We start from the raw sequence: 23357 nt of genomic DNA on the forward strand, positions 1-23357 counted from the left end.
GGTTTGATGTCAATATGTAAATTAGTCACTTTACATGGAGTAGTACATTTTGATAAATACAATCTCAAAATTTCAGCTTAGCTTTATTTTCATTTCCCTCTAGAATTAGCATTGGAAACTCTCCTCCGAGCAAGAAGTGTGTTACTTGCCATCTAAGGAAAGAAAGGTGCCAATATTACACAGCAAGTTTCAGCTACGACGCCAAGTACTATGCACTCATCTGCTATGGTAGGTGACGGACCTAACACAAGCATCGCCACTTCCACAGCCATTGTCATCATCCTTGTCACTCCATCTGATTACTTCGAAGCTTTTCATTTCTTGAGAACCTGTTATATATAAGGATCTTATCACATGCCTAAGGCTTGGGGAATGAACAGCATAGGAAGGTATTATTCTCACTTGTTTGTGTTTGATGAAGCTGAATAACCAGCTAAGTTGTGTACCACTGCTGGGCAATAGTCAGGGCTGAAGCAATAGTTGGCTGCTTTAATCTTCTTGCTTTTAGCCACCATATTTCACATCACTATGACGTTGCATGCAGACACCATCTACCATATAGGTACAGAAGGAGAAACGTTAAAACAGAAGTGTTTTTTCCCCCTAATTAAGTGGTTATTCTGCCTTGGCCTCATTTGTGGGAAAAGTATCAAGGAACAATGGCCCAGGAACCTGAGGTCTGTTCAGTGAAGACAAATATACTTCTAACTCTAGCATCAAATGAGGACAAAAAGTAAACCTCTGAAATTCAATCCTTCCTCTTAAAAATTGGAAGATATTTTGAGTAATTTATTCAAACACTTAACAAATGAACCATTGTAGCATAATACAGAAAGCATTTCCTGGTTGTTTAGACCATGGTCACATTTTACAAATAATTTGCTATCTAGACAAGTTAATTTCATTCACAAATTGTTATCTTGAATAAATAACAAGAAATGCAAGCTAACACTAAAACCCAATGGAATTGGTGACTATTCAGGGTTTAGTAGAATCACTAATTCTATAATTGCTGTATTGTTACCCTGGCAATGCCAGTTTAGGGGAGTGGGTGGCACACTTGGCAGGAAATTCAACAAAGTACATGCCATCCTCTTGTTCCTAACATCAGTTGCTCCTGTGCAGGTAGGTGACTTAAAGAACAATGGAACTTTTCATCAACTGAGGTCTGTACTCAGTTGCAGAGGCCTCCTGTGGGGTTCCTGTAAAATGAGCAAGAATTGAGGCTATCATGATATGCCACTTCCCTTAATCCAACAACCTGGCTCTAGAACCCGAGCCACGGCTCATTTGACTATGTAGACATGAATAACCATTTTAACCCGAACGCTCCCTTCAAGATGTCACAAGATGTCAGTTTGAAATAACACTTCCCTAAAATGTTTGGTCAGTGGCATCTTTGAAATGTCAAGAGATTGTTGTTCATGGCCATATGTGCTGATTGTGATTATGGCATTTAAAGGTAAACATTAAATGTCCCTCTCAAGTTATATGCAACATTTTCCAACCCAAACTCTATATTTATGTAACATGTATCAAAAGCTTACATGTCAGGCACACAGCATCCTTGAACTAAGGAAGCTGGAGCATCTGTTTATCTTTCTCTCCTGGAAGGCTGGGTGGGGCTGATCTCCTTAGTCGTTCTGTTCATAACAGTAAGAGGAGTGTCTAATACATTTCACATAAACATCGTGGTACATGACAAGGATGACTGTCTTTTGCAAACTCTACCGAGGTAGTTGTTTCTTGCTGTTCCATTTGCTGATAATCAAGGTAGCAATGTCACATTAACATATATGCATTTATACCAGTGTGCTCTCTATATTTGAATAACGCAGTACAGCTCTCTGGAAAGGCATGCTAACATGTTTTGTATCACTTTTCTCTAGTATCTACTTGAACCTAAATGTTCACTGAAGTATAGATAAGGAACCAAAGACTAAGCCCTCATCAAAAGTTGGTGGAAGAGTCCTTTCTAGAACTTGAATCGCCTGACTTTTCTACCACTCACTCTTCCTCGGCAGTATGGTAATTTCCCATTTAGCAAAAAATATACTGTGTGGGAAGCATCACATCGTCTGGTGTTTTTGAAGCTCCAGTAAAATGAGTCACTGCACCATCATAGGAAAAACCTTGAAATCTTTCTCTTTGGGGCTAAGAGGAACGCCTCATTATGTAACTTTCAAACTCTCCAAAGGGCTATTGAGCCCTGGAAGACAGGATTAACGCAGGTAAAAGTCGTATTGGTAACTTGAAACAAAAAGAGTACAAATAGGAATTTTAGGCTTTGATGCCATGTCTCTTGGGCCATGCAGGTTTCCACTACTGGAAACATATGCCCATGAAAATTCCATATGATGAATGTTAATATATCAAAGCATAGAGATTTAAACTGCCTTGTCTCCTTAGATTCTGGCCCTAAATGTAATATGCATGTGTGTCCTTTTTGATAACTTTGAGGAAACACTGAGTCTCAGGAAAAGCTTTTTAGTTATCTTCACCAACACTCTTGACTGTCACAGAAGGACTGCTGGTCTTTTGAGAAAGTCAAATAAAAATCTCTTTCCTCTAGTCTCAGGTTATACTAAGAAGTAAGGCAGGAAATCAAAATATTAGCTTTATTATTTATAAAGACTAGTCGGAAAATGTGGTGGAGGTAAGGTATGTGCTTTCCAACACTGTGCCCCAAATTACTGTTGTTCAAACATGGTACAGTTGCAGGATTGGCCCATGGGGCTTGGCATTCTAAGCTCTATTGAATAAATCAGAAGCATGTTTTCCAGAGTGAGAAGGCTGCCAGGAACCAGCCAGAAGGTCCCATTCATAGGCAGGTCTCCCAAGAACCCAGAGAAGTCCCTCTTGTGCTTTACTTGGAGCTAAGGACATGATTCTAATGGGGCTTCCTTAAGGCAGAAGGAAATATTAGGAATGGCAAGTCATCTATCCCAACCACACATGTGCTGCTTTTCAACCCACTGAGTCCCTAGGTAAATGCACTCTTTAAAAGTGTGCTCTGGGTATTATTTTATCCTATACTTCAGATGAATGACTATTTATTTATTTATTTATTTATTTATTTATTTAGACTTTGCTAAAATGGCCAGTTTCTACATAGAGAAGCTAAATTTGAAAAAAAAAATTGTAGACAATGATGTACTGAACAAAGCAGCTATCTTTCTTTCTTTCTTTCTTTCTTTCTTTCTTTTTATTTATTTTTTCTTTGAGACATGGTTTCTCTGTGTGACCCTGGATGTCCTGGAACCTGCTCTGTAGACCAGGCTGGCCTTGAGCTCACAGAGATCTACCTGTTCTGGCTCCTGAGTGCTGGGATAAAAGGCTTATACCACCACCACCCAGCCAGAGCCTCTATCTTAAGGCTGGATTTATCAGTCATTACTGAAAATGCTGGTAGCTGACAACTTTCAACCCAAATCCCAAGTATGGAGATTGATATAATCACAGGCCATATCCAATGGTTGTGCTCTATGCTGGGGGATAAAGACCTGTCATGTTTGCCCCATTGGGACAATTCTGCACACTCCGTAGCTTGCTGGAGGCTTGGCTTGAGTCTCTGTGCCGGACGCTGAAGCCCACCCTCCCCCATGATCCTATCCTTCCTTCTTTAACTCCTCAAGCAACATCACAATTCCACCCTTCCTCATGCCATAATTTACTAGCCCCTAAAACATGACCTACAACAACATATTGGAAAAGGAAAGATATTTCTATACAAAATTATTGCTGCACATAATAATTATAAGGATAAAAGACGCTGGCCTTTACCCACTAAAACAAAATAAACATTTAACAAATGACACACAGTCTAGGTACTGATGAAGGCTACGTGGTAATACACAACTGAAACTTGGCCAATGTAGTGTGACAGCTTTCCAGAAGGCCAGCTTGTGGGGTTTCTCCATGTATTTAATCAAGTTTTAACTATCCAGGCTCACTCCTAGAAAAGCCACAGCACAGGTAAGCCTTTTATTACATCTGTTCTTTGATTGGATTTTGATCTGATGCATATGTTTTAAACATAAATTAAAATGTTTGCTTCTCTATGGTTTAAAAAAAGTCACTGAAGTGTTAAAAGATGTACTTGTGCTTGACACCAGTATTTATGAATACTACAAGCAATACTGGATAAAATGAAATGTTACTTTTAACAATAGTCACATTTTTGTTTCTATCCTGCACACAGGCCCTGGCCTCCCCATTTCCACCCTCCATGACGGCCGAACAGACCAAGGTACTCTCTCGCCTCTAAAGATACCCTGAGTTCTCTACCATGAGCCACTCCAGAGAGCAGGACAGTTGGCCCACTTTAAAAGGAGAAATTGTGATACCATGTTATCATCATAAAGCTTATTATACCACAGATTCAGATGTTGCTTGGATTAAACCTAATCACTTGAAGCTTGGTACTTATTGGCAGTGGGAATGTGACATAATAGAAATTGCATGATAGAGATCAATTCTCTCTTCTCCCTCAGCCTTTGTAAAGCCACAGAAGAGTAGAATCAGACAGGATAGTTACACATCTTTTTTTCTCCTCAAAAAAAAAAAAAAAGAATTCCTGCTTTTCAAGGAGTATCCTTTTCTTTTTTTCTTCTTCTTCCCCTTCCTCTTTCACTCCAAACTGGCAAAAAATTCTAGACACTACTTCTCTGATTCAGTTCAGAGCAGAGGGTGATTATCATGCCAACACTTTTGTTTGTTTGGCTTTGTGTTAACAGCTATATCGCATTGTTGCCATGTGTGAAAGTCCTGGAATTTGAGGAAACTTTCCATTTTTGACTGCTGTCATCCTAGTTCTCCTCTACCTTGAATTTGTGATATTGGTTAAAATAGTTCACAGTTCAAAGATGGCCATTTTTTTGTTTTGCCCTCAACAGGGTTATAACTGTCTGGTATTCTTCCCAATGGCTCTCCATTATCCTCTGGTTGCCCATTAAACACCAAAAGACTGGAGTTGCTGGAGAGCAGGGTTGATGCGGGACAAGCTGATGCTTCTCCCTTCAGCACTCATGCCTGCAGCTGTCCCTGGACAGCCTTGCTGACAGTCAGGACACTACTTGGGGATTTGTTTTGTGTCAGTTTAATGGCTCAAGAATAGGTGAAAATAAAGTTATGAGGAAAGGCCAGGGATACTGATGTGGGACAATGGATTTAGTTTCACTTTGAAGTTATTCTAACCTATATCTAATAATGAAATGGTTTCATAAACAACAGGTTAAATTTGTTAATTAGACATATTCAACATTCAGAGAACAACATTTTAAAGCAATACTACTTTCGGGTCCTGAAGTTTTTGTTTTAATGGAAATCTCCATAGATATTTAAAGTTAATTTTATCACCACTCTAAAATATAACTCCACTTCCTTTCCTCCATAAAATGAATTTCTATATCCTAGCGATTTTTATCTTGATGTTCTTGTTATATTCAGGCAGATACTAATCTTTTTAATGCTTTTGAAGTATTACACCACTCTCCATATACATCAGATATATTTTTGTATTTTCTAATTCAAGAAACCACTCAAATTCTTTTAGAGAACAGATCCACCAACTTGTCTAATGAGAACAGTACTCTTTTTCACTGTGTTAGTTATTTTTCTCATTATTCCAATAGAGTCCCTATAAGAAGCAGCTTGAAGGATACAATCCCTTGTGGTTAGAAAGCACAGTAGCAGGAGCCTGAGGCAGCTGGTCATGTGACACCTGCAATCAGGGAGTAAGGAAAGGCCAAGAATGGGGACAGAGCTTATCCAGTCTCTCAGTGACTCACTTCTCGAAAGCTTCCACATCCTGAACGTTCCAAAACAGTGCAAAGTTGTCACTCACTGGAGACCAAATGTCCAAACACATGAGCCTATGGCGAAACATGTCTAAACCACATCCCACATAATATGCTTATCACAAATACAGATTCCCAGAGGCTCCAGTCCAGTCCATCTAACTGCTATTTTATAGCAGATTCTGCACACTACATTTTAGTATTTTTTTTCAACCCACTATCCATTTCATACCAGCCACCTTTGTTTGGCAAATATTGAGGACTTACTGAAGTAGGTCTTACATTATACTAGGTACTATTTCTCTGAAATGATGGACACCAGATTGGCCATTATTCCTGCCCTCAAGGAATTTGAGATTAGTGGGTGATGCAAATGTAGGAGCTTGCAACAGTGAGAAAATGAAATGTAGGGCTACGAAAAAGGAAATGCAAGAAATGTTAAAGCATAGAGGGAGAGCCCTGGTCTGGGTTACCTTAGGTAGAAAATGGTTCCTAATGGCATTCATTAAATCCAAGATTCTTGAATACAAAGGAGGTTGATACTTTTAGGAGAGAGAGAGAGAGAGAGAGAGAGAGAGAGAGAGAGAGAGAGAGAGAGAGAGAATCAGAAGTTTCAGACTAGCTATGTATACATAGCCTGCACCATACAAGACCTGAGAAATAAAATCAGAAAGTTGCTGAGAAATCGGGAAGGGTGGAGTCCAGAAATACATAAAGAGATTAATCTCTTGTTGTGGTAAAAGAGAGAGAGAGAGAGAGAGAGAGAGAGAGAGAGAGAGAGAGAGAGAGAAGAGTTTGCTGGTAGTTTGATAAAGATTTGAAAGCCTTAGGGAAACCAATGGGCTTCATTTTCCTTTCAAAGATGAAAGAAATTTGAAAACAGCAGATTATATTTGAGTCAGATACTATGGAAACCCAGAAGACATGACACTTAACATTGAGGATCCATTTGAAGTTAGTTGCTTTGGGCATTGCAGGTTCTCATTAAACTAAGTAACTGAATGACCTCACAGCTTTCCCACAGATTCTTCACAAAATTTAATTAATATGAAAACCAGCATTTTTATATGACAAATATCAAATATACAATCTATCACTTTTAAAAATCAGTTCAGTTTCGTCATAATAAAAGTATCTACAAACATATGGAGGAAGTATTCCATATCTGACACAAGACCCTCAGTAGGCTGGATGAATAGTAAGTATACAAGGATAAGTGAAGGGAAGAAAGATATGGTCCAGACTGTACTGCCCCTTACAAACTGATGGCTGGTAATGCACAGCCCCAATAGAGAAGTCTACATGTCACCGCTCACATTTTACCATAGCCTAGAAAATCCTATTTGTGTCTTAAATAGTAGAACAACTTGTTCACTATTCATAAGAATACCACTCTAACTACAGGAGTATTGGTTAGCTATTCAATTAAACCTGACACTTAATTAACTTAATTTAAAGGCTCAATAATGAACAACAGAATGCCAATAAAGTTAAAAATCATACAATATGATAACACCTATTTCCAGTACCTGTGGTCAGATAACAGAAATAGTAATCAATTAGTGCATTACCCATTTTATACCCTTGCCTTATATGGGGTTTACTTCTTTCAGGAGAACTCCACATACAGATTCCACATGAGGGAAAGGAGGAGCTGGATTCACTTAGATTTGTGCATTTAATTTTTGTGAGTTTTAACTGTTAGTATGTCACAAGTATTTCTTTTCTGATTGGTTACCCAAAGCTAATGTGACCTTATTATGTCTTTTATATAAATCACATTCAAAGCATTTCTATGTGTGCTAAGACTAAATATAACATGTGTTGGCGCAAAATGCCATGAGCATATGAAAACAAGAGACCTATACAGGAAGGGGTTTGGCAAACAGAGAAGTTGTGTCTCCAGTTCACTATCTTTGGTGACCACTTTTCAAAAATGAGTATAAATAAAAATCTTGTAGCTATTACCATATTTCACAAGTTATCTACTCTCCCTTTCACATTAAAAATAATATAATTATTCACATCGTATGATAGACTATTTTTTCTTATGAAGATCCTAGTATCAAATTAAAACCTATTTTTAAAGCTTCCTTAATATAAACCTATTTACATGTATCAACTGACTTATTCAGTTTGAAACGTTAAAGTGTGGAATATAACTTGGCTCATTATTAACAGCTTTTGTTTTGTTCTGAGGGAGGGTCTTTGGCCAGACTAACCTCAAGCTCACTGCTCCATGAACCAAGCTGGTCTTGAACTCACAGAGATACTTCTGTTTGACCCTCCCAAACACTGAAACTACAGGCAGGATCCACCACTCCTGATTATAAACAATAGTTTTTAGATTGTTTTTCAGGTATGAGACAGAACAATATTGTGTATTGTTCTTTGAGGAAGATATGTGACAATTTTTGGAAAAAGAGTTTGAAAGAATCATCTACACAGTATTTGTTATCAAAAAAGAGATATTTCTATGGTAATCAAATATATCAGAAAAAGATTTATATGCAAATATAAAAAATCTCAGAAACAATGTTTAACTCCTCATACTGAATACATTAGGTTTACAGTTATTAACACCATTTCACCTAATGGGTCAATGATCTGGTTATTCTATTTCCTTCTTTTAGTCAATTTTTAATCCCTTGCTCAGACACATGGCTTCAAATTGAAAAAGTACAGTTGGATATGAGAAAACATGTTCAAATTAGCATTGTTGCTTTTATGTTTCTGGTCAAATACTGGAAATGGGTTTTTGGTTTGTTTGTCTTTGTTTGGTTGGTTCATTTTTTGAGAAGCATTTCTCTGTCTGTTCCGAGTTGTCCTGGAACTCGATCTGTAGACCAGGCTGGCCTCCAACTCACAAAGATTTGCCTGCCTCTGCTGGAATGAAAGGTGTGCGCCACCACTGCCCAGAGAAATATTGGAAATGCTAGGGATTAAGGATCACTGAAGGACACTGGTAGAATTGTGATATCCTCAGACACTGACATATGCACTAATTGCAGTATGACTGCCAATAGGAGGCATGTTAAAGAACGTTGGTCACTTCAGTGACATCCATACAAGCTGAAGGAATTTAAAGAAATTGTTTATGTATATAGGATTAACTAATGATGAACATTATATTTTTTAAAGAAATACAAATATTGGAAGAAAACAAAGAATTGGAAAATGCTCTGAGAAATATCCAGCTGCCTACAGAGGAAATTAAGAAGCTTGAAGACAGTGAAATTAGTAAGATCTTTAAAAGATTTCTCAAGTGTAGATGTAAAAGGGAACACTTCTCTCACTTAAAAAAATTTACTCAGTAAATGTTATAGTCCAACCCATGTGACATAAGCTCTCATTTAAAATAACATTTCTGAAACAATATTTAGCTTTGTTAAACATAGTATTATGATTATATATACAGTTGATCACCTCCTTCTTCATAGCTACCTCTCAACACTAAAATGTCAGTGTTGAGGTTATCTCATTTGAATTTTAGAATATATGATTCTAGGATTAAAAAGTGTTTTGAGATTTATAGTCATTTGCAAACTAAACCTGAAATATGTAATAAAGTCAATTTAAAATGTATTCTTAATTCTTAATGATTTAACTTGCTATGGGTGCTTTCATGATGTGTATTGTTAAAGAATATAAATGATAGCATACATGTGATAAAATAATCATTCTCTCTTTCTGTTTTCGAAGCTTTGTGGTACAAGATGATTCTTCCTCCTCAGTTTGACAGATCAAAAAAGTACCCTTTGTTGATCCAAGTGTACGTAATGTTTTCCTCAGTGTACAAACTATTTACTGGAAATATGTTGGGTGAAATACACGTTTATGAAAAATAGAATGAACCATTCTCCTTGGTAACAGTTCCTATTGATGCTGTTTTTATATATTCCCCCAACTAATCCGAGTAAATAAAATATGGTTATTTAAAATAGATCGAGGGAGTTTTGAGATTTGAGATGGACTTGCTTGCATTTGTTGTGTTGAATTTCCCTGGGATGGCAAATTGCCGAATGTGTCAGAATACCTTTGAGATAGAGAAACTGCAGCCAAAAAAAATAGTGTAAATCATCTTAACATCTTATGTAATTGAGTTAGAAATGAAATAAAGGAATGGAATACATTTAGTGGAATCACACCCAAAATCAGTGCTGACCTACACACAATTTGCTTAAAACACCATGCATTTTTTTTAGTATATCTTATGTCTGCTTTTAGCAAGTGGCAGGTGGCAGAAATGACGAAAAACCCACACATATTCCTTGAAATGCCAACCCTAGATGTATCCGTTTTGGGGAATAGGAGAGGCTGTGTCCCAAAACAACTTCCTTGTAGCAAACCTCTGGGGAAGCCTGGTCTCCTCTTGATTTACAGCCAGCTCTAATGCCACTGATATCAGAACTTTCATCCCATAATTAATCTGGGAATTGCCAAAGTCAGTGCTAGGCTGCTGCAGGAAACTGGATTTTATAAAGAATTCAGAGATGATTTTTTATTTTCCTTTAGGTATGGTGGTCCCTGCAGCCAGAGTGTAAAGCCTGTATTTGCTGTTCATTGGATAACTTACCTTGCAAGTAAGGAGGGGATAGTCGTTGCCTTGGTGGATGGTCGAGGCACTGCTTTCCAAGGTGACAAATTCCTGTATGCGGTGTACAGAAAGCTGGGTGTGTATGAAGTTGAGGACCAGATCACAGCTGTCAGGTGAGCACCTTCCCATCAAATTGTCCACACACAACAAATGTAGCACAATCACTACTGTGGTTCCTAATGGGGCCCCTGAACGTGGCCGTTGTGACCTACCACTAAGTATTCTCCTAATCATGTTTTCAACTCCTAATGACTGCGTTCTTTTTTAGCCTAGTTTCCTGACTTGGAAAAAAATTATTATTAGTTATAAAGGGATCTTTTGGGGCAAATACGGGACAAATTTGTTCATGGAAAAGGGCTAATATAAGTGTAGAAAAATGCTGGGTAGATATGAGGCATTCCAATACACTTTTATTATTATTACTATGGCTCATGTTTGGAAAAGTGAAAAGAAAAATGTTATATAACTTCAGCAATAATCTTCAGTAAATCAAATACATGAATGCATTCAACCATTGTCAGTCCTACTCTTTAGAGATGGTTCAGATTTCCATCACACTACATGTCCTAGATATTGGGAGTTCATTTGTGATTAAACTCTCTGTCGATTTTTACTATGCTAGCATGAAGGCATATGCCAATTTTCATTTGACCAAAAGCCCCTGTTTTTTGTATAACAGAAGTAATATTATGAAAACATTCAGAAGGAAGGCAGATCTAATTTCTTCTCCCCAGCTGTATTTCTAACCACAGTTTATAATCCCATCATCTTTCTTGAACCTAAAAGAATGTTGTCGGTAAAACTGCTACTACACTGAGGACTCTACAGGGTTTCCCTGGACTCCGATTGCTACAGCGTGAGTAGGTGAAGCTGGGCTAGTTGATTTGTTGCATTCATAGATGCAGATGACTTTGTACATGCAAGAATTTATGGCCAAACACTTATGGCTTCACAAGGAAAGGCTATTTAGAATATTCAATGGAAAATTTCTTTTATCCCCTTATTGTTATTAGCAATATTGGTCAACATATACAAAAGAGATTATATTTAACAGCAAGGATATAGGCCTAGACAGCACTTTTTTGCATTTCTGATGCTAATCAAGGCAGAAAAGTTTAGATTCATATAGAGCTAATTTTAAGAATAGGAAGGCAATCATGACTCATGTATTGCAATGTTTCTTCCATTCAGTGAATAGTCATTTATGCACAGACAAAATGTATTCAGTAAAAGCAGTCAATTGTGATCAAATATAGTAAATTAATGATTAAATTGTTAAACAACATCAAAATCTATAATTAACCCCTCACTTCTTGGAGACTGCATGATTCTCACTGAGCCGGACTTTTAATTTGTTACTATTAATTTATTTGGAAGAACTTTGTCCAGTGGAGAAATGGTTCAAATCGAACTCCACTGGGGTAGCAGAGAACTTGATATTTTGCTTTTGTATGTTTGTTTTAGTTTTTGCAGTATTGGAAGCCAAGCCCAGGACCTTGTAAGTATTAAGCAATCACCCGCTGAGCTAAATCCTCAGCTTAGATTTATCAGGCTTTGATGTGCCCTGTCAAAAGTATGAACATATTTGTCAGCCTTCTAATTTTAATTTTTCAGGTGTTTGGTGAAAGGTACATCTTGGGTCTTGTCTGTTAATACTTAAAACTATGCAAAACACCAAGAAAATATAAACCAAAGACTTCCCAAAAGCATGGAGATAAAAATTACAAGTCATTGTTTCTTCAAGTATTTCCTAAGGTTGATAGGCCTAGAAAGATGTTTGTTTTGTCTGTGGTTTAAAGTAATCATAATCATGCAGTCCACCAAAAACAAAATATGTCACGGCACTGATTTATCATCACAAATACAGTACTCAGCAAGAAATGAATTCTTAATTTCCTCTATTGAAAGAATTTGAAACATAGTCTTAAGCCCATGCAAGGATCTTAATGAAAATTGTTATTCCTAGCATTCAATATAGAGAAGACAGAGTCACATATTTTCCCTTCTATCAATTTTGCATTAATACCAACTTGTCTTTGGTACTTAATCGTAGCTGTGCCAGAGGTAGAAACTGGTGGCCATTATCTTCCCTGATTTTTTTTTTTTCTAGAATGGAATCTAGAGAAAGCCTTCCTGATGCAGGGCAAGCACACAGCCACCCATATGCTCTTAACAAGGGCATCTCAATTTTAATACATGCCTCCATACTACATTCTGTACAAAATGGCACAACTCACAGCCCTTGCTTTAAATGCGTTTATAATTGGGTAATGTGGATAAACAACCTATGCTCTAAGGGGACAGCACTACTTGCAGACAGAACTTTTAGCAAGCTCCACAGTGAACAGAGTGGCTACGTGCCCCATTCAGGCAACACATGCAACAGTAGAGAGAATTCCAGGCCTGGCCTTGGCTTTGTTTGAAATCTCTGTTCCTTGAACATGTGAAAGAGGCCTTGAACCCAATCCCTAAAAAAGGAAAAGCTAAAAAGGAAAGAATACTTATGAATCTGTGAATGATTCACCTCCCTGTCTCTCTAAGAAGTGTTTTAGGAATTACACATCAAACACCTGACCCAAGGAAAAGGGTTTTTTAAGCTCTAGGCTGTCACTGCAAAATCACCCCAGCAATGAAATTGTTTTCCTTGAGTCTCTTATAAAATTTGATATAGGTGAACTTTATACATATGAACAGAAAAGCACGCATGTGTGTTTGAAACAGAAGTAAATACTAGTCAAGTCAAGCTAATAAATTTAAACAAAGTGGAAAATAGAGGAAGAACAGACCAATACAACCTAATAGCTTGTCTATGCATGAGGATGCTTCTAAGGAGACAGATGGTTGTGAGTTCACACGCACTGGTGAAAAAGCAACGTGAGTTCTCTAGGCTCCTTGGAAAACCACACATAAAAGAAAATCATATAACCACACATAAAAGAAAATCAGCTCCACATATTTGCAGTCTATTCGGCATTGTTTATATTCTCATGGTTCTAATTTTGTGCAATTTAAGAGTTAATGGTGAAAATTACATGAGAAAAATTTATATTATCACACAGATAGTGTCAAAAGAAAATTTCTCAAACAGTGCAATTGTTCATTAGGACTCAAGACAACCTTAGCAGAGAATCATTTTAATGTGGAAAAAAATTCGAGTTTAGTTCAATCTCTAAGATGAGAGAAGCATCTTATTCTTTTGTTACTACTACTGTGTTGATTAAACTGTATTATCAATTCTTTCTGATAACTTTCCAGGAAGCTTTTCAGATTTTGGAAGTGAAATTTATTGAGCCTTGTTGATCTCAAAGGGCTCGTATTATCTAGCTAACCTTTAACCTAGTCCTGCCACATTAAGTGTTAATGTTTCATTTCCATGTTAAGCACTACACTATCATTTCCTGTAAATGTCATCCTTTCGGAATACACCTAGGAAGGGCGCGGATAAGAATTTCCTGGCCCCGTGTACATCACCTGTTATTTGCTTTGTGCCCCAGATGTAAGGCAGTATGATTGTTAGCTTCTGGGAGATCATAAAATCATGAGCGATTTTATGGCTCAGGACAGTCTTCCAACACGAGTAGCGAGACAAAAAAAGAAAAAAAAAGAAAAAGAAAGAAAGTATACCTTCTCATCCCTCATTTGGATTTCGAAATTTGTAGGAGAATGGCTGAAGGACCACACATTTTTGCATATTCACTTTCCCTTGATCAGCTTCCACACAGGTAGCAATTTTCCATTCGCTACTCCGTATCTTCCCTGTACACCCAGTGTCCTTCAGAATTCGTGTCGGGTAAGCTGTGACTAACGGGGCCTCTTCCCATCTGTTTGTCCCGGGCATTTGCCCAACTCCTCAATGCGTCAGAAACGTGCATGCTGAGTCGATGTAATCAGAGAAATGGTTGCTATAAAATCTCTTCAAGTAACTCTATGGAGCTGACCAAAAGGGCTCAGAGGTAGAGTGCTAGCATAGTATACCTAAAAACCTAGGTTCAGTCCCCAGCACAACAACAAAAAAAAGGAGAAACGTCATTATTCAACTAACAACTGGTGAATTGAATAGAAACCAAAGGCCACACCGCAGTATTTTCTGGGGCTGCCTCACCTTGGTTACCTCCCTTCCACCTGCTTACTGTGGTGTTCTCTAGACCCCGCCCACTCCCATCACACCTTTCTCTCTTGCTTCCTCTCTCTGTTTCCTCTCTCAAGTTTCCTTGAGACTTTATCAACCCATTCCCCCAAATAAGTCTCATTTTCCCTGGAATACTGGAGAATCGAGGTACAAGTGACCGGCATACATTGTTTTGTATTGTCTAGAGGTTCTTGGGACTTTTCAAGGTCGTTTTTTGTTATAGTCCATTATTCCCAAGGAAAAGAATATTTTCAAAAGGTTTTGGAAATATGATGGAGCCAGGCAAATCATTTCAACATTTTAAAGGATACACGTAATTGTCCTTACCATGGTAAATTGGGGGTTCCTGTTTATGAATGGCAAGAAGATCGATTTTTTCTCTGAGTGGGGCTTAAAATAAAAATGGTGGTCATCAAACACTAAGTAAACAAGGGGATACAAATTTAATAAAAACTAATCAGCAATAAAACAGAAATCTTTTCCAAGACCCAAGGATTTGAAAACTTGGTGTTACCTTAGTGGAGCCATTGTGATCTAATGAGGCTATCTGAGGACAGGCTTTGATAACAGGTCTCACTGGGCCTGAGGGCACTAGAATCACTACAGATGAAGAAGAGAGCCTAAGATGATTCTTTTATTCTTTGCAGGGAACATGATAATATTATTTTAATTATTTGTAAATGCAGCCTTATTATGCACGTGTTTAAACAAAGAAATGAAGCGTTTCTATTAAATCTTTGGATTAAATATGCTTGTGTAATGAAGTAAATGTCATGTGTACACAATTAAAATTCTAAAAATTTGTTTCTTTCACTTTAGAAAATTCATAGAAATGGGTTTCATTGATGAAAAAAGAATAGCCATATGGGGATGGGTGAGTTGCTTTATAAGTTCCTGCCTGTTACTCAGTTTGGTAATCCTCGTTTTCTGAAGTGTTTGCTTTGAAGGTTTCTCATGAAATGTCAGTGTTGCAACATAATTTAATCTGTCAATAGAAACAGTCAATTTGGATAATATCAGCTCTGAAGTGGTGCTTTTAAATGTTTGTTCCTGTCTTTAATTCAGTTTCTTCTTTGTATAACAAATGAACTCATAATTGACAGATTTTTACTTATTTTTTTGGTGCTAAATTATAGCGTACTGAACTGAACTATGCCTATCAAAGATTGCCTTTCTGATTTTGGGTTTAATATTTATTGTATGTTTTATATTTCATTTTAATGAAAAGCTGAGCTAAGGTTTGAAATTATAGGAACTTTCAGTGTAGAAATTGCTTAGTAGAGGGTAGTCCTACCAGGGCTGTTAGGTATTTTCCACTTCGGGGGACAACTGGATTCTTCTAGTAGACCCAATGTGAACTTCTGCTAATTTGAAGAGAAGCATTCTTTGACTACCTAGCTATTGCTCATAGAGATGACACTCCCCCACGTTTAAGGACTGATGTTATTTATTGAAAATAAACACAAAAATAAGTGGCAAAAGTTATCTATTGTGGGTGGTGAAGTCACTGTCCACTCTAGAGAAATACTGAAGAGAGTTTAGGTTTGCCCATTATAAATTATAATTACCCTCCAAAGAAGTGTCTCTGCTTCACTTTTTGGTCTGAATTTGTACATTTGAAAGTCAATTTGCAGCCGGTTGTGCTTGGGTTGTTTTTCTTGGCTGTTTTTGCTGAAATGGGACTGTACAAGATGGAGGGAATGAAACACAACATTGAAAGGAATTTGCAGAATCCAGCTCAACTCCCAGCTCAGTGACCAGATGAAGGTCTGTTAGGAATTTGGAGAAAGTTGTTATTTCAAGCCATTTGGTCCTTCTTAAAACCATCAAATGTTAGGTATCTAAATAGAGTGGGATTCAAATGCATAGAAAAAAAGTGAAATATTTTATAGGGGAATATTTCAGATAAGACCTTCCCTACTATCCAATTTTGTGAAATTCCTAAAGTAATTCTTGGACACAGTCTCATTTTAAGCAAATAATGTGTATTAACATTTTGCTTAGAGCTATGCTTTGATTTTGCTGTGGGACTCTGAGTATCTATAAGCTGGAACTTTTCATTTCATTTATAGAATATGGTTATATATTGGTTTGGTAGAGACTCTTCTATGTAGGATGATTGAAAACCCACGCATCACCCATCATTCATGTCAGCCAGAATCCTTCCATAAGAGACTTGTCCCATGTCAGATTGTGTAAATGCCATCGAAAGAAATAGTGCATTAGTCTTCCTGCACTGCTTACTCTCTCACGTGGCAGTGGTCATGAAGCAGACTTGAAGAGCATGTTTGAAAGAAGAAGACAATGAGGGGATTGCCACTGCCTGCCATGCCAGAGTAGATCCCAATCAGCTAGAGGAAACATGTGCAAAAGGACATACTACTATGCTTCTTTTGTATCAGTTCTTCAAGCTTTGGACATGTCCATTCTTATTAACCCATATGTCTGATCTCTGACTCATCCATCCCTTCATCCTTGTAAATTATCATTATATCTTAATTAAATATTGTGCTAGGCAATTTATTTTAATTTTTTCAGACATAGTCTCATGAATCTCAGCTTAACTTTCAACTACCTAAATATCTAAGAATGACCTGGAGTTTCTGATCTTCCTGACTCCATCTCCCAAGTGCTGGGATGATGGACATGCATTACTTTTCCCAGTTCTATGTGGTATTAGATATCTAACTTGGTCTTCTCATATGCTAAGCAAGCCCTATACCAACAGAGCCACATCTCCAGCCTTCATGCTAGGTTGTTTATTGACAAAAGGATGAATAAGTTATACTTTTGACCATCATATGGGTGAAGAGAGTAGAAAAACAATAGTTTATCAAGGGACATAACTCATTGTACAAAACAACCGAAAGAAAAGTTGTTACTTGTGGTTGTGAGAGCTAATAGAGATGTCAGAAATGAGTCCGGGTCTTTGATAGGCAAAAAATAGCTTAGTAAATGGGCATTTCAGAATGTGAAGACCACATTTATCCTGGTCTTGACAAAGCAAAGAAGTATGAGTAAGTTGGTTAGGAATATGTTAAACTTTGAAAGTCTAAAGAATTATAAAGAAAACTTTGAGATATGGCAGGAAAAGTAGCCCATCAGATAACAAGGACATACTAGGCCACATGAAGGGGACTATGTGTGGCTTTTTGCATTCTGTCTCTCTGTGATCATCACAGTCTATAAGTTCTTGAAATGTTAGTATGTTTCTGAGCTTGGCCTTAACCCATCCATCAATATTCTGTAGGTCATTGGAGCAAACCGTGGTTTCAAAGATGATGATGGTTGGCCATTTGCTTCCACTTTTCTTCTGAGTCTTATATTTCAGTTGTTTAGCAGTCATCTCTCCTTCAGGTGACTTTCATGGGCCTTAAGCGTCATTTCCTACAAACTAACCTTAAAACAAGCCTTCTTCATCATTGAAGACCTTTATCTACCGAGTCACCCAAATTAGAAAGCTCCTATCTTTAACCTCCCCCTGAGTCCCACATTCTGTTGATTAGTGAATTCTTCTTTCTACTTTTAATAGCTAAGTAGCTATTGCCCTCCCCAATGACCTTATTTGATTTCAGTCTCTTCAAAAGTCACTAAACCAGCATTTCTCAAACAAGCTTCACCCAAAAAGACTGTTCTTATTTTTGTTTTTGTTTTGTTTTGTTTTTACAAATGAATAATTTTTATTTAAATTCTTTAATTACCACTCATATTTACATATCCATCTCCCCACTCCCTTGCCCTTCTATCCTCCCATGTTCCCAACAAACCCCCTCAACCCATCCCCCAACTCTTCCCCAGGGACAGTGAGGCCCTCCACCAGGGACCTTCAAAGTCTGTCATATCATTTGGGGGAGGGCCCAGGCCCTCCTTGTTGTATCTGGGCTGCAACGGTATTCCTCCTTGAGAATGGGCTCCCAAAGTCTATTTGTGCTCTAGGGTTGATGACTGGCTCCACTGTCAGAGGTCCCATAGACTACTCTGGCCTCCTAGCTGGCACCCACATTCAGAGGGCTTGGTTCTATCCAATGCTGTTTCTCCAGCTTTATGACTAGGGTCTCCACGCTCTCACTAGGTCAGGTGCACTGTTTCTTCAGGTCTCTCCAGGCCCATCTTGGCTCCTTTGCTCATCCTTCCTCCCTCTCTACAACTGAATTCCAGTAGTATGGCTCAGTGCTTAGCTGTGGGTGCCTGTTTCTGCTTCCAACAGCTACTAGATGAAGGCTCTAGAAATGGTAACCAAGGTAGACACCAATCTCATTATAGGGGAAGGGCATCAATAGCATTTTCTCTACCACTGCTTGGATTCTTAGTTGGGGGTCATCCCTGTGGATCCCCTAACATTTCCCCTGTTGCAGACCTCTCTCCAAACCTGTACAGTCTCCCTCTATCAAGGCATCTCCTTTCTTGCCCTCCTCTATTCCTCCCTGTCTCAGTTCTCTTGTTCTCCTCCCCCTTCCCCCCGAAAGCCTGTTAAAAACAGTTTCCAGATCCTTTCACCACAGAGTCTACTCAGGCTCAGAATTTGCCTTCCTGACGTATTCTAGTCAATGCTAGATTAATTTTGATTAATAACAGTTTATTAAGTTATTTAATTGTTTCTTAACTGTCAACTTTGGCTAGGCCTCACAAACTCCAATGTTGCTTAAAAGGTTGTCATTCTAAGGCTTTTGGTTTGTTTTTTGTTTTTTATTCTTTTACAGTTGTGTGTGTGTGTGTGTGTGTGTGTGTGTGTGTGTGTGTGTGTGTGTGTGTGTGTGTGTTACATTATATAATGAACTTTGATCATTTCCACCCTCTATTACCCTCTCTGATTTCCTACCATCTTCCTCCAAATCCATCCTCCCAACAAGCCCACCTCATACTTGCATGCCCTTTGGGGCTTTTTGGGGTTTTTGTTTGTTTGTTTGTTTGTTTTTTGCTTTTTGCTTTTTGACTCACCGTTTTATTTTTAATTGAGCCTGCTTGAATTACCATGAGTTATGGATAATATTTCAGTGGTTATACCACTAAATAAAATGGCTCCTCTCTTCCAGTAATTATTAACTGCCAATCATCCCACAGAGGGTAAGTTTTCATGAACCCCTCTCCATATATCATGAAATGTTGATAGACCCAATCCTTTGCAGATTTTTTTTTCAGGTTAACCACAGTTACTTTGAGTCCATTAACACAATATCCATGTCAGCAACTTATCCTCATCTTTGGTCTCTAAATTCTTTACATCTTCTCATCCAGTCTACAGTGTTCCATGAGCCTTGAAGGAAGTGGTCTAAATGGCACTTACTTGTCCTTATTCTCAGGACTTGAGAATCTCCACATTAACTATTGCCCACTCCAAAAGTAAGCTTCCATGACAAAACTTGGAGAGCAGTGCTAATTTGTGGGGTATATCATTTTTAAAGTGATGTCAGATAACATGTCCATTTAGCAAGACAACAGAAGCAGAATCCACCTTTTGACCTTCTCAGCCGCATTCTCTTGAGCAGGCCTAGAGAGTGGAGTGAGCCTCAAATCAAATCAGAAGACTGTTAAATCCATAATAGTCATTCCTCTATTGTACCAGGGCACACATTACCTAGCAGATCATTGTTACAGTGAAGCACAACTTTTAACATGTTATTTATATTTCTATATATATAGATATATAGATATAGATATATAGATATATAGATATAGATATTCTAGAATACATAGCCTTGTATGCAAGGTCCTTGGCAACCTCACTCATGCTACTTTTTCAATCTTTTTTCTTCCAAATTTTATAAATATCCAAACAATGGTTGTGCTTTGCTGTTCCTATGTTTTATAAACTTCCTAGAAACACTTCCATGCACTTCTTCCATTACTCACCTTTTCCTCTCTAAAATAGAAAACATCTTATTCCTGAAGATCCAGCTTGACACAACAACCTTTGGGTTGCAGTAAGTTTGTATTCTTATAGAAATTGGCATGCTTTATCAGCCTACTCATTTTTCCCAAAAGTATTTGGGATACTCAAGAGAATGGATTGTATCTTTATTTTTCTCAGATTTCTTTTCTCAAATGTTAAGCAAAATATGAAGCCATGTCAAGCATCTCTGATATTTAATTTAAAGCTGAATTTAATCCTATACCTTAATGTTCTCCCAAAATTTGTCCCACTCCTATCAAGAGATTTCTTTTTCAGGAAAATATTCTGTGGTCTAGCCATTTGGAAAACAGATGTTCATTTAGAATAGTGTGTTTAGGCCCCACTAAAGACTGGTTTAAAAAAACTGTTAATTTTTTTTGTTGAACACAAAAGTATTTTATTCCACAATTATTTATTCCTTCTCTTTCCACAAAACAGTGTGAAAACAGATGTTTTCATGAACATCTCTATGACAAGTGCTGTTGTCCTTAATAATAAATACCACTGTATTGGTGTCTTGGAAATATAATGTCATAGAACAGAAGATGGTCTGAGGATAGAAAGGGGCTAGAATGTTAACACTAGGCACAAATTGCAAAGGCCTGCAGTTAGCCAGAGAGGCGGGAGATGAGAAGAGACCATAGGCTTTTCCCTTACAGACTAATATTTCAGAGACTATTGGAAACTGGAGATGTGAATGACAAAGACATTAAAAATGATCACAATAGCCTCTCAGGTGTTAATGTTTGATATCAGGAAGGAAGGAATCTTTTCCTGTGAGACAGTAGGTATTTCTGTGGCCTGTCAAATAGGTCATGCCCAACCCAACAAATGTTATTTATAATTGATTTGTAAATAAGCTTCAAATCCTACATTTTCTTCCAAGATATGGATTTTTTAAAGGAGAAAGAAACATTTTCAACACCACTTTTCATTAACTGGATCATATAACCAAAGATTTATAGCCCTCATTTTAGGCAGTTGCTAAATATCTGCTGTGTTTCCATCATAGTGTTTAAGAAGTGCTTGTTCACTTAGTAATTACTGATGGGAAGTATTTTGTCTGTGGGACATTTAGCAATACTTAGAGACATTTTAGGTTTTTACTCTAGAGAAAGGCTATTGGCATGTGCGACAGAGAACAGGGTGAAATTGAAATGCTCAACGCTGCTCAAGAAAGCTATAGCATCAATAGTGTTAAAATCATTGAATTCAATGAAAAATGAAGCAATTATTCTTACTGTTCAGGATCAGGGAGAGATTTGCCCAAACTATTAGAAGAAGCTACATTTTGAGGCTTTGCTTTGTTAGTATAGACCTAGCCAGGTGGTGTTGAATAAGCATCAGTTCATTATTTAATCTTAGTTCCTTTCTCTTGCAGTGACTAATTATAAGCAATGTGAATTGCTATGTGAGGACGATGCAAATGTAGAATGAATACACTTCTAATGAGAGACCACGTTAGACTGTATTTTTTCTGCCCGAAGAAGTTGCCCTGGTATGGGAAGACAGGAAATGCCATGGGTTGCTGAGACAGACAGTCCTTTTAGATTTGACCCCCAACTCTGTTTTATACTGATGCCACAGCCATTGTAAATTCACTCTGAGTTACAGCTACTCCGTTATGAAATGTATTAACAGTTTCTTCCCGTGGTCACTGCGTGGATTGCAGGAGATAGAGTGGAATCATATTTCCAGTAAATATGTACTTGATCCCTCCTGAATATGAGGCCTTGATTTTCAGTGTTGGGAATAGATCCATAAGCAAAACAAACAAAAATATCTACTCATGAATTTGGAGAATAGTGAAGGAGAAACTAAGAAAGGCAAATAAGTACAATACAAAATGTCGAGCGGTGGTAAGGGATTTTTTTTAAAATGCAAAATAAAACAAGAAAAGAGAGTAGTGAAGGGGCAATACACTTGCATGATTCGAAACAAGACCACTGTAGATGTCTTTGGAAGTGACATTTGAGTTAAGACCTGAAGAATAGAGAACAAGGCTTGAGGACAGGCACTTTCTGGGCAAAGAGCTTATCCAAGCAGAAAGTCACAGCATTTGCAAATGTCCTGAGGCCAGACCCTCAGACAGAGTTTGAAGAACAACAAGAGATCCAAGGAACAAAGTGGTAGAAAGGAAAGGCTCGGGAGGCGATGCTGGGTGGGTAAGGATGGACAGATGGTAGGGAACCTCAAAGAGCATATCAGTGAACTCCTGGGACAGATAAGTGTTAGCTAGTTATTGTTATTGTCGGAAGAAAAAAGTCCCAATGTGTATGACAGCTTAAATAAGAACATACATACCCCTGTTTTAAAATTCTGTGCCCTTCCAGGAATGATTTTAAAAGCATCCTTCATTTAAACAAAATGGCAAGCCATCTAAGTGCAAAGGACACAATTCTAGAATTCTCTTGGCCAATCTGCTCTGTGGGTTCTTTTCTTACAGCAGCCACCCACTCTGCCGAGGAGCCCCCACTCCTGAGAGAGCAGAGAAAGTCAGTGTGGGCTTTTTCTCCCCTCTTCATTTCTACAATAGGACTAGCTTTTCCATGCCACCCGGGCACTTAAAGCATAAACTTCTCTCTGTGTGCTGAGGATACAGTATGATTTTGCTATTACTAATTCCTGAACAATATTTGTATTCTACCTTAAAACAGAAAAAAATATTTTTAAACATGGTGCTGTAAAACCTAATCCTCAGTTAGTACATATTAATAATATCTAAGGTTCTGGACACAAATGTTCAAGAAGATTTTGATATGTAGTAGGAATTTCAATGTCATACCATACTATGCTCTGGAACACGGACAGGGAAGGCCATACACATTCTTTTAGTAAATACTCTTTTACAATAAAATCATAAACAATGGTGTTTAATGAAGTTCTCAGATTTACTCTGCTCTCATTTGAAATTGAAATTAAAAGAGGGAGGAAACCGTCTCC

General features: G+C 37.7%; 1 protein-coding gene across 1 annotated transcript in view; it reads left to right on the forward strand.

Moving 5' to 3' along the window:
• Fap (fibroblast activation protein alpha) overlaps positions 1-23357 on the forward strand; it is a 75886-nt gene that overhangs the window by 47026 nt on the left and 5503 nt on the right. Inside the window, exons 17-22 of the mRNA XM_027420318.2 lie at positions 104-228; positions 4202-4249; positions 8940-9038; positions 9501-9570; positions 10314-10508; positions 15344-15398. Of these exons, the coding sequence (XP_027276119.1) occupies positions 104-228; positions 4202-4249; positions 8940-9038; positions 9501-9570; positions 10314-10508; positions 15344-15398 (592 nt within the window). The remainder of the gene's footprint in view (positions 1-103; positions 229-4201; positions 4250-8939; positions 9039-9500; positions 9571-10313; positions 10509-15343; positions 15399-23357) is intronic.

This window comes from Cricetulus griseus, chromosome 6, assembly GCF_003668045.3.
Source record: "Cricetulus griseus strain 17A/GY chromosome 6, alternate assembly CriGri-PICRH-1.0, whole genome shotgun sequence".
NCBI lineage: Eukaryota > Metazoa > Chordata > Mammalia > Rodentia > Cricetidae > Cricetulus > Cricetulus griseus.